This window comes from Numenius arquata, chromosome W (assembly GCF_964106895.1).
Source record: "Numenius arquata chromosome W, bNumArq3.hap1.1, whole genome shotgun sequence".
Lineage (NCBI taxonomy): Eukaryota > Metazoa > Chordata > Aves > Charadriiformes > Scolopacidae > Numenius > Numenius arquata.
The window spans coordinates 1,487,544-1,500,182 of NC_133615.1; the positions used below are offsets into that span (position 1 = coordinate 1,487,544).

A 12,639-nucleotide genomic window follows, 5' to 3' on the forward strand; every position below is an offset into this window, starting at 1 on the left:
TTTGGTACTGCCCAAATAAAAAACCAAAAACCCCAGCGTTTCGTTGCAGAAATGAGAAAGGGTGTAATTTGTTAAATTAGATAAACCATCCCTTTTCTCAAATTGTGCCCAGATGCTTAAAATTAACATACACATTAACCCGCACTGTCATTACATTGGAGGAATGACTTTCCTTTCCTTACATTGTCATGATTTTATAGTCATTCCCACTTTGCCTTAGCAATTCTTCATGGAAAAGAGGGCAACGAGAGGGGGAAAGCTTGCTGGGGGTAGCTGTGGGGTGATGATCAAAGCGCTGGGGGGCTGTGGGGGCGAAACAAGGTGTGGAATCCATCTCCAACAGCACCAGTAAGTATCTGCAATAGCAGCACAGGGCTGTTGTCTTGCTCTTATTTCTTGGACTGGTTTTGACTGGAACTCCATCCACGTGAATCACCATTTCCCAGCAAGACTCAGTTTTGTTGGGAAGTTCCTCCAAGTCAAAAAGGGGAGAGGAAAGGAACCAGGGATTTAACACAACACCGAGAACAGGGGCTCAGGCTCTCCACCTTCCCATGCCACCGCATGTCTGGGGCCTTAAAGTAGACATCTGCCATGTGTTTCCCACTGCCCTCGTTAGCAAATCCTGTCACTCCGGCCACACGTCATGGTCCCACCAGCATCCTCCAGGCACATCCTGGGATCACTGCTTGATCCGCCTGCTCTGCCCGCACTCTCTGCTCAGTTTCTTGGTGAGAAAAGCACTCGCATTAACTCCCACATGACAAGAAATGTGGAATTAAGCGCTGCACCGTCCCCCGGTTTCAGACAACGACTGGTGGGCTTCCAGAGCTGACATCCCTGCCTGCTGAAAGAATGGGTGTGCAGATGTCAAGAAATGGATAAATTCTGCAAGTACACCAAAAAGCTTGTTCCCACCTGACCTGAAGTAGGTTTGTAGCTCATGAGATAAAAGCTCAACTGTATCTCATCGTGGTCTGAGGGACCAGGTCAGCTGGACCTCCATGGAAGGGAGAGCACAAGAGTTGTCCAAGGGTAAGGAACCTCAACCTGCCACTCTTCTTGGAGCTTCAGCCCCAGCCAGGGTACAACATCTCCTGTCTGAGGGATATTTGGGGTCTCAGGATGAAGCCCAGGTGTCTGCAGGTGTTTGGTCAAACAGCAGAACATGCCACCAAGCCAGGGGGGACACGAAGGAAGGTCGTTTGCTTCTCACTTGATGGAGCGTCTTGCCTGGGACACCAGCGACAGCAGATGCAGCAGAGCATATTGGTTTAAGGCTGCTGGCAAACGGAATTGCTATTCCACAACAGAGCCAAAACCTGTTTAAACCGGAGTAAAAAAATTAAAAATTCATACATTTCTTTAAAAGGAAATATTGTGAAGCTATTCCACTTATTCCCTTTCAATTTCAGCAAAGCCAGAATGCTTTCTTCTGCCTTTTACGCCTGGACTTTTGCATTATAATATCAGTTGGAACATATGTAGCCTTAAAGCACGACACATGAAAAAAAGTCAAAATATTTATAGCACAGCCAAATACTTTGCCATATTGAAACAGGACTGAAACAAAACATTGTGATCGCTTCCTGAGCGTATTCCGTAAAATACAATATGTTTCAGGGGAATACTTGGATTGCTTCGAATCAACAGCTTCTGATGTTTGAAAGGGGGAAAAAAAAAAAAAACAAAACAAAAAAAAAAGAGACTATTTTTATAGTGCACTTTGTAAAGGGCATCGTGGCTCGGGATTTCAGCAGGATTTCAGCAGAAAGGCAGCCGGAGCCTGGTGGGACTGTCAGGCTCTGCCTCCTCGGCTGGGGGAACTGCTTTTTAAAACATTATTTCCTCAGAGAGGTGTTTTTACGTGTCCAAGTCCCGCCTGCTCCTGAAGAGGACGTTGGGAAGGCAGTGCCTGTTGCTAGAAAATGCTTAAGCTCGTTTATTTTCTTCTTTTGCAAGATGAGACTCTGCAGATCCCAGCCTCGGGACAAGCCTCCCGGACAATCCTGCTGCTCACAAGCTTATGCGTACGGCGGGCTGCCCTCAAAGCAGCCCCCAAGCGGTGGAATTATATTTATTAAGAAGATTTTGCTACTTGGGCTGGCAAAGCCAGGAGAAGTCTAAGGAGACACGTCTCTGTGCAGCCCCAGCCCAAGAGGCAGCTCCACCAGCTCCGGCTCTGACTCCCGGGCGCCCGGGTTGGAGGTTGCTTATAAATTCTGGCAACGACCTTGGCTGCTTCTGAAAATCCCTCAAATCCCTCAGCCCCCGGTGCTTCAGCCTGCTCAGAACCGGCTGGAAATAAAAGCAGAGGAAACGCTCCGTGCCCAGGTGTGACTCCAGTGATGGTGCCGGGTTGGATCCCAATATTTTCACGTTTTTTTCCCACCATCGTGCTCCTGGGCAACTGCCGGAATAAAGCGCTTCCCAGGCTGCTGCTCGCCCAGGGAGGGATTTTTTTTGCCTCCAGGCTCTGCACCTCCTTTCAAACCACCAGCTCGGTGTTACTCTCTTTGACTTCATCTCTCAGCCCCGCGCTCCAGCATCCTCCTGTGGGGTTCACCACGAGAGCGGAGCTGGAGAAATTGGAAGGGAGAAGCCACAGATGGTCCTTCATTTATGGCGGCGGTTTGACGTTTCCAGGCTGGCTGCAGCTTTTCCTACTGGACACAGGGGAAAGCAAGGTGATGGACCTGCAAAGCTTCCCCCCCCCAAAAACCCCACAAATACTGAAGGCAAAGGTCTTCTGACCAAAACACACCGATCCGGCAATCAGTTTGACTTAAAGTAAAACAATATTTTCCTCTAGACCATCCGCTGATTCATTTTCTACTCCGGCCTTATTTTCTTACATGAAAAGTTCAAACAGATCTAATTTATGGGCCCCCAGAGAGGCAGACGGCTTTTTGTGCACAAAGCAAAATATTCCCACCCGACCGATAAAACGGGGAAGCACGGTAAATTTATCGGAATGCCCCCATTTTAAATTCCAACTAAAGACTCGATGCGTACAATTCATCACGGCTTGGTTTACCCTACAGCTGTATTTCTCTGTGCTTAACCGCAGTGGAATAGAAAGGGCTTCCATTAATCCCCACTGACAACCCCAAATGGCATTTTTTCAAGGACTCCAGCACAAAGACAAAAGCACTGATTTTTTAGGGCAATACCCCCAGATTTTTTTTTTTTTGCTGGATCCTCCTCTGGGACAATCACCCACCTTTGCTTTCAGCGGGACGCAGCCCAGGAAACCAATCTGCGGGCAGCTCACGTCCTTCTTCATTGGAGGAACGTCCCACTGCGGTGCCAACGCTTTTATTAAGGTACTTAATCACAGAATCATAGAACCCCAGTTTGGAAGGGACCTCAAGGATCATCTGGTCCACCCTTTCTTGGCAAAAGCACGGTCTAGACAAGATGGCCCAGGACCCTGAGGGGCCTTTCCCTTCCTACAGAGGAGAACCCAACATTTGCAAAGGGCCATCAAGGCCAAATCCCCCCAAACTTGTATTTGGGATCCACAGAACAGTTTTCACAGTATCTTCTAAAATGTGGTAATAATTCTTGAAGGAAAAATGGAATTAGCATCCCCTTTTCCCTGAATTTAAATCTGGAAATACCAGAAGTCAGACCTCATTGGACTGCCCCATCACACCACCCGCTCCCATGCTTGGTCCTGTCACCAGCCCCAGTAGCATCAAACCCAAACTTTGGAAGGACAGCGCAAGATGCTTGTGCAAAATGTTTACATGGGCCATGTTCCCCCCTCCTCGGTCACTTTATGCCTCGGTGACAAGAGTCCCCACCGAACACCGAGGTCCCCAGTGCCCAATCTGCTTGGTGGGCAGATGGTGAGGAGATGGGACGTGCCTCTGCCACCGTCACCACTGCAGATGCACAAAACGGTCAGGTTTTGACTTGCTTTCAAAAGCAGGATTAATGCCCTTATCTAACTGCAGAGACAGCTTTTTATTTCTCTTTATATCTTGGTCTTCAAAACGCAAAAATCCTCCCACGTGCTTGATGTGATGACCTGGGACGTGCCACCGCTTGGAGTTTAGAAATAAAAGGAGTTTCGATATAGAAAAAGGCTGTGCCAAGAACATAAAAAGGGCTTCAGCGTCCGTAAAGCGGTATTAATTTTTAGAAATAAACATGAAAGCTCTGCCACCATGAATCACACAGCTTGCTTTGGACAGGACCTTGAAAGAGTAAACAGCACGAGAAGGAAAGCAACTCCTTCTACAGAGTCATGTTTTGGTACGCAGCCCTAAAAGTTAAGAATGATGGGGAAAAAGCAGACACCACCCCCCTCAGACAACCACTTCAGCTGGAAACCTCTAAATTCGATGAGAAAGAACAAATACGGGCACACCAGGCAGTTGGCTGCGATGCTGAGCATGAGGAGTGTCCAGCAGAGCAGTGGTGGGACACCATAGAATCACAGAATGGTTTGGGTTGGAAGGGACCTTAAAGATCATCCAGTCCCAGCCCCCTGCCCTGGGCAGGGACACCTCCCACCAGACCAGGCTGCTCCAAGCCCCATCCAACCTGGCCTTGAACCCCTCCAGGGATGGGGCAGCCACAGCTTCTCTGGGCAACCTGGGCCAGGCTCTCACCACCCTCACAGCAAAGAAGTTCTTCCTGAGATCCATGTTCCTGACATCTTCCTTTCTCTACTGATACGGAGCCAATTTTCAAGCGTGTGAAATTACCTTCTTGGACAACCACTGATGGTGGCATCATGTTTCCCTAGGCAAGAAGACTTCTTCTTCCTTTCCGAAGCCTTCCCCAAACGGACACAGCTCCTGCAGCATCCAGAGTGCACCCCTGATAAATTGTCCCCAAAATTGCAAATTTCATTTACAATGGGGGCCCAGGAGGGGGGTGATGCAGGGGGACGGGGACAGCAGATGCTGCAGGGCTGGATGGGACGTAGAATCACAGACTCATTTGTCCAGGTTGGAAGGGACCTTTCAGATCATCGAGTCCGACCATCAACCCAACACTGACAAAAACCACCACGCGCTGGGACGGGAGCCGCGGGGTTGCCCCCGGGACGCAAGAACCGATACCCACAACGCACCAGACCAAGAGAGACAATTTGTATCAAAACTTTATTTATTAAACAAAAAAAATGCACCATTGGAATAACATTTCTATAAAAAATGAATATGAGACTGTTCTACAGTGCATTACAAAAGCCCCTTTTTCCTCATGTAGCAGGATACAAGATTGTGTGTAGAAACAGTCATTTCTTTTTAAACTGTAAGCAAGTTTCCTTTCTCATAGAACAAAGATTTACACTTAAATATTGCAGTCACTATTCTAATTTGGTTAACAATGCTAGAGTCTGACGATTTAAAGAAACTGTTTAGAGGCTCAAAATGCCACCTTTAGGCCTTTTGTAACAACAAGATTCTTTTTTCTTTTTTTTTTTCATTTTTTTTTCATATTTATTTTTTTTAAACTAAGGCTAGTTAAAGCTGTAGTATAACCCATTTCTATCAGATAAACATATCACTAGTAGGCTAACGAATTTTTGAATTACCTTGCAAAAGCCCTTTGAACGGCGTTCGCCAGTGTCAGGACGTCAGGCTGGAGCCCGGTGGGGTGCGTGTGACCGTGGCGGTGACACGCGGTGACACAGGGTGGTGAGACCGTGGCGGTGACACAGGGTGGTGACACGGTCCCGCTGCCCGACCCTCCCGAATCCTCGCGCGCGGGGACATGGGGACACTGCAGCTTTAACAGCCTGCTCGAGGTTTTCCAGCCAGGTATCCCTTGTATCATAAATTATCCCAAAGAAAACACTCTAAATAATAAATTAAATATTACTTATAAAAAGTACACCCTCCCCCCAAACCCCGCCCCCCCCCCCAGCCCCTCCCCAAAACCGCCCCGTCCCGAACAAGGCGGCGATTCGCCAACGTCGGAATCGCCAGGTTCTATGTTACAAGAATAAAAAGAGCATCGTCCCTTCTCCTCCCGGGGCTGCTTCCTCGCCCCGGGAATTCCACGGAGAGCACACAGTGAAGCAGGCTGGCGCCCGGGGGGCTGGCTCGTGCCCTCCAGCCGGCCCAAGCCCAGGATGAGGGATGCGTTCAAATGCCTTTTGCTGAGAATAATTAAAAAAAACCCCAAACAAACAAATCAACCCAAAAAACAGGTCATGGAGCCTCCGAGAAGCCAGCTCGACACCAGACGGGACACTGAGCAGCTAAGAGGGACACGGGGAAACAAAGCCGACAGGAAAAACAATCTCGGATCACCTGTGAAGCTGTGATTTTTTTCAAAGAACCCCACTTTTTCCATCCAGCTCCCAGGTATCCGTCTCAGACGTGAGGCCGAGGGGTTGCAGATTTGCCGCCGCCTTCTGCTCCCCACCAGCGTTTCCCTTTCCTTCACCTACTTCGGGATTTTCCGAGCCCCTCGGTGATGTCTCAGCTCTCCCCCCGAGAACGTCTGCGCCTGGTGTCACCATGGGGATGGCTGAAGGTGGTCCACGCCGGCTGACGGCAGCCTGTGAGAGCATCTTGGGTGTGGATTCAGCCTTAGGTAGCAGCTTGGAGGGTGTCCTAGAGGAGCCTTGATGAGCTACAGCAGGAATTACACCATCAGCTCCGACTTTACAAGAAGCTTGACGCTTCCCAAGGGCTGGAAGGGCCCAGAGGTGGCCTCGCCATCACCTCACCCCCATCCTTCCAGGTGTGAACGAGCCCTGCCATCGCCTTGCCTGATGTTCTCCGGGTTGCGCTGCGGGTTTTGGCAGAAGATATCAGAGCGAGTGAGCACGGACCGCAACCATGCCCAGAAGCTCTGGAGAAACGCTTGAAAAAGATCATTTAGACTGGAGAAATGTCAAGGAGGGACTCAAGCCCGACGTGCAGCGTCCCACCTAAGCTGGTTTTTAAGGAGGTGGCTGCGGAAAAGGGGTTGGTGAAAAGATGCTCCTGTAAAAAACTACTAAAGTTACTAAAAGACGAAACTCGCGGAGTGTGGATGCGAAAAAAAGCCACTTTGAGGCAAAATCTTACTGCAGCATCCGACACACCATGTCCCAAGCCACATGGCCGAGATTCCCATTGCTACCAGCGCAAAGTGGCCAGAGCACACCGGGACGGTCAATGCCGGTGGCTGCGTGACGTGGGGAGAGGAAGGACCACCCTTCGAAGCATTTGCAAACCCGCTGGGGAACCCTGGAGCGGGCAATGCTGCTTGGAGCTACATGACTATCGTTGTGCTTCTCCAGTTTCTGGCTGCCTCTTTGTTGGGAATCACCAGTTCCCAAACAAGAGGGTGGACAAACAGCCAGACCAGTACAGGGGATATCATGGAATCATGGAATGGTCTGGGTTGGAAGGGACCTTTCAGATCATCGAGTCCAACCGTCAACCTAACCCTGACAAAACCACCACTAACCCGTGTCCCATACGATGGTCCTCACTCCCTGAGAAGCGACACCACAAACCCTACGGCAAAATTTTGGCAGTAGCGGTCTCCAGCCCTAAATTGTGACATTATCAAGATCACAGGCAAGGGGAACAAGCAGATTATCCACCCTCTTTCAAGAATTAAAGAGCTTCTGCGAGCGACTGAACCTTTTCCCCAGACAGGAACACCTCAGCAGTCCACAAAGATGCTGAGCCAGGGAGCCCTCAGCCTTTTGGCCCGTGGATATTGCTCCGTTTTTAGGTCTCGAAGCAGAAAAAAAAGGGGGGGGGGGAAGGAAAAAATATACGTTTTTTTTGGCTCTGTTTTTTTTTCTCCATCTGTTTATGGCAGTCCTCAGCTAAAGATCTTCTGTGGTACCATCAAGCTTCACAAGCCCATCACACATTGACAGATTTCTCATCCCATTTTTCTGGGAGTGCCCACAGCCGAGGTAGCCACGGGCTATAAATATTCCGGCGGTTGAGGAATTTATCAAAATCCAACGGAATTCTCACAGCCAAGCTCACCGCAAACAAACAGAGCATCAGCAAAACGTAACGGGGAAGATTTATGCTAAAAAAAAAAAAAAATCTCGTTTGAGTTTTGCAAGTTACGCAGTTCACACGTAAGGTGGAATTTGAAAAGCGATGCCTGCTTACTAATTAATTAGGAATCGTACTGCAATCACCCCCAAACGAAGGCTGGGAATGTCTCCAAGGCTCCTTAGGGCAACGACACCCCAAATTCAGTAGCTCAGGGGAGGTGAAGGAAAATTGAAGAAAAAAAAAAAAAATACGACCCCCAAACCTCAGTGTTTATACGGAATAATTGAGGTTTTTTTTTAACCGGCCATAGGGGCAGCTCCTGTTCCCAGCCACCCTGCCGCAAAGCCGGGGGGAAAGAGAGATTTCACACACGATAAAGGGAGAGACAGGTTTGACCTTATGTTCCTATTTCCACAACGTCAATCTCCGCCAATGCAGTCGGGGAGCTATTCAAAAGCCGCGCTAAGCCTTCATTTTTCGAGGGAAAACGGAGGTGGTGATTTTATAGGGTCTAACAGCTGAGCTGGCTTTTCATCAGGAAAGATTTGCGCATTTTATTTTAAGGAAAGGTTTTGGGTTACAAATCTCTCAGAACTGGGCTGCTAACTGGAAAGCTCAGCCTTCCACGCAGACAAGATTTCCGCCCCCCTCCCCGAGAAGTATTTCATTAAAAAACGTAAGTAAATTGAATAACAAGGCATTTTTAAAGGAGCATTTTCACAAACACACTAGAGTTCCTAATGAAGCATTTGAATCCCTCCTTGACATCTGATTTCCTTTCCAGCCGTAGGAAATAATCTGAATTATTACTTCTGTTGCAGTGCCATTTTACTCAAAATATTTTATTCGGAGATTCACATATAATTACCCACCTAATAAAAGGAGCTATTAGGTTGTAAAGATCCTATCCTTTCCATGCTCTTTTAAAATTATGACCCACTCAAGCTTGAAATCAAAGGCAGAGCTGAATGGAATAATTCATCTGAAACTCTCTTATTGGGTTTTGCAGCCTCCTAACTGATAAATATGCAAATTAGCTGCCTTTTGGTGATTCAGCTGCATAAACAGGGATTAACGCTGAATGCAGCTTAAAATTTAGCAATAAAACGTATGCACATAAAAAAATTTAGGCGATTCAACCAGTTATGGTTGTCGATAAACACCGTAACGCCCGGCTAAAGCTCCAGGACAAGGAGAGGGAATCCCTGAAGATGGCTCAGGGTGTCCTGCTGCTCTCCGTGCTCCTTGCTCGCTGCTCCCATGGAATACTGCCCATCCCAACCAGGAATTGTTAGGGAAAAGCCCTCCTAATTAATTTATGGGTCGTTTACTCCGTGGTTCCTCCCCCCGAGGCTCGTGGGGGGAAGCACCCAGCGCCTGCCGCCCCTCCTCATCCTCTGCCCACCCTCATCCCGGGCGGAGGGCTCCTCCATCCCGGGGGGGATGCGGGGGAAACTTCAGCTCCGTTTCTCTCTCCGGTGGCCCTGGTGTCATCGCAGGGCGGTCCGGCACAAAGGCCACCCGTGGTTTATGACAGGTTTAAGTACGTAATGACGGCGTGTCAGAGAAAATTGCATATTATGTCCTCTTTTTCCAAGCGTACACCGGCTGGCTGGCAGCGGGCCACCAATGCAGACTTTTCTGTTCTTTTTTTTTTTTTTCCTTACATTCCCGGTTTCTCTGTTTGCCATACACAAAACATGAACTACGGGAGGATTTACGAACGCCTGCTAAAATGGCGGAATTTGACAGCAACCGGCTCGTGTCGTCTCCCCACCCCGGCCCCAACTCGGGCGAGATGAGCCGCGGAGACGACCGAAGAAATGAGTAATTTGTCTCTTTCGTTTTTGTGCCGTTTGGGAGAACTTCCAGATTTTTGGTGTGGTGGGTGTGATTATTCGCTATGGGTGTTTTTGCAGTCAGGAATTAGGTATTTTAAAGGAAACCAAAACCCGAACGAGTGACCTACAACGCTGTCTCGTTAACGGCGCCGTCTATGTTGAAAAAACAAGACTTGCATGAGGTAAGACTAGATCTAGACAAAGAGCTACAAACCTCTACGGAGTAAAACATGAGTTAGTCAGGACAACTCGAGCTCTACGAAGACTAGTAGATCAAAACGAGCAAGCCCGGTGGCCTCGGCTGTGACATCGCGGTGACGACGTCCCGCGCCTTGCCACGCTTCCATCGCTTTAGATGCCAGAGCTACAGTTCTGGCGCGTTTCCATCGATATTCTTTCCTTTTTCTTCATTTTATCATTCCTTTTAGGACCTTGCAGGGATCTTCCTTGCGCTGAAGGAGTGGTACCGGCAACAAGATGATTTTATGGGGTGGTGTACGTGGGTGGTAGGCGTGAAATCCTGGTTTGCTGCAATGCTCCGGGATAATTATCGCTTCATCAAGAGCTGTTAGAAGGCTGAGCCTGTGATAGCGTTGAGCTGCTTCATTAGCCCCTCCAAACTGGCCATCTGTTCGCTCAGATCATCCTGCTCGTAAACCTGCAAGTGAACAAACACACATGGATCAGTGGGATGGGAACTGAACCCCCCTGCACAGAGCCCAGGACATGGCAGGGACATCCCGGGGTCCCCCACTGGGACATCTTCCCTGCATGGTCCTCAGGGACCTGGGGCCTTCAAGGATGGACTGATGCTTAGAGGCTGGGTAGCTCCAGGCTCAACACATGAGCTGGAAACCAGCAATTAGTTGAACTTCTCAGCCCTTGCCGGTGGTTGGGAATTTCTACCATCAGCTTTAGTGGGTCCAGAGGAGTCCATGAAGATGCTGGGAGGGCTGGAGCCCCTCTGCTGTGAGGACAGGCTGAGAGAGTTGGGGGGGTTCAGCCTGGAGAAGAGAAGGCTCCAGGGAGACCTTAGAGCCCCTTCCAGTCCCTAAAGGGGCTCCAGGAAAGCTGGGGAGGGACTCTGGATCAGGGAGGGGAGCCATAGGAGGAGGGGGAAGGGTTTGACACTGAAAGAGGGGAGATTGAGATGAGATCTGGGGAAGCAATCCTTTGCTGTGAGGGTGGTGAGACCCTGGCCCAGGTTGCCCAGAGAAGCTGTGGCTGCCCCATCCCTGGAGGGGTTCAAGGCCAGGTTGGACAGGAGTCTTTAAGGTGCCTTCCAACCCAAACCATTCTGTGATTCTATGACTGCGAACAGTTTTCAGAGGCACCTAACCAGGCTGGAAGAACGTAATCCTCTCGGTCAACCAAGAATCTGCAGCAAAACCTAAAACCATCAGCATTGCACTTATTGTTGGGAACCATAACCTCAAAAATTACCAAAGCAAGAGCAAAAGGAGGGATCCCCCGCTTTTAGACAGTGAGCGGGAGCTCAAACATTAGTTAGTTATAGAATTACAGAACTGTCTAGGTTGGAAGGGACCTTTAAGATCACCGAGTCCAACCATCAACCCAACACTGCCAAGTCCACCACGAAACCATGTCCCTCAGCACCACGTCTGCCCGGCTTGCGTTTTACCCAGTACGAGTTCTGAAAGTGCTGTATAAGCCCTGCAGTGCCCAAGTTGGGATGGAACAGGCAGCTTCAAAGAGCACCTGCAGAGTCAAGCTTGAAAAAAATCCCCCAAATTTTAACCTTTCTCCCCAGATTCTGACCACCTGAAGAGCTTGCTGCCTGTAACGGCCCTCACACTTGTGGAGCTGGAGCAGTGTCTCTCCGAAATTGTGCTGCTGGGATAAAATATGGTACTGAGAGCTGAAATCACACTTTATGTCATCATATGTCCCGTGTTAAATTACTCCTAACGCCAGCAATTTTACCATGGAGGGGGTTTTCCTTCCTGTTCCCATTCCAGTAGGAGATTCCATGTCTCTTACATCATCCTGGATACCCTTTTCCCAATAAAATGTGAGAATCCTTCTGCCACTATATGTAGAAGTGTATTTTTATGCTGTTGATAACGACAAATCTTTTGTTTCTCCCTTTAGCCAAGCTGAAGACATAAAAGGATTCACTAACAAGATGTTGGACAAATCGCTGCTATTTTTGCCTAGCGAAAAATTCTCTCGTGCAAGTAGATGGAAAGAGGCGATATACAACATGTATTTAATATATTTCTCTTTTTCCTTATTCCTTTTCTTTTACACTGTTTCATCTGCTGGCTCACGCGAGACCCTCCTCTAAGACAAGTCTTAACAGGAGTGAAAAGATTATTCTAATTTCTCCACCTCTTCACTCATCTGCTGCTTCAGTGCTTTTTCTCACCATTATCTGGTATTACTATATACTCATTTTTCCTGCCGAAATTATTTTATTCCCTTATCGCTCCTCTCACCCCTTCCTTCTCTTCTCCCAGTATCTCGGGGCGCTCAGGAGAGGTCGAGGAAATTGTCCCTTGGATAATATTAATGGAGAATCGAAGCACTTGCTTCTCCCCTCTATCACACACGCCAAAGTCCACTAAAGTCAACAGCAGAGTTTTACCGGCTGCCAAAACTTTTTAGGAGCTTTTTTAAAGAGGGTTCTTACGTTGGTGGCATCCTCCGTCTGCTTGTGGCCCTCTTCCGCAACCTCCGGGGCCGTGGGGACCGAGACGGGCAGCAGAGGTGACCTGGCTTTCCCCGCCAAGCCAAGGGATGCTGTTTTCACCTGAGCCTTGGGGAGGTTGGGCCCTGGAAAGAGAAATAAAAGT

At 48.8% G+C, this 12,639-nt stretch overlaps 1 protein-coding gene across 1 annotated transcript in view; it reads right to left on the reverse strand.

Moving 5' to 3' along the window:
• Positions 1-10,391: 10,391 nt before the first annotated feature.
• Positions 10,392-12,639, reverse strand: part of LOC141476561 (netrin receptor DCC) — a 581,575-nt gene continuing 579,327 nt past the window's right edge. Inside the window, exons 28-29 of the mRNA XM_074165252.1 lie at positions 12,477-12,619; positions 10,392-10,481 (exon numbers count right to left, since the gene is read on the reverse strand). Coding sequence (XP_074021353.1) covers positions 10,392-10,481; positions 12,477-12,619 — 233 coding nt within the window. The remainder of the gene's footprint in view (positions 10,482-12,476; positions 12,620-12,639) is intronic.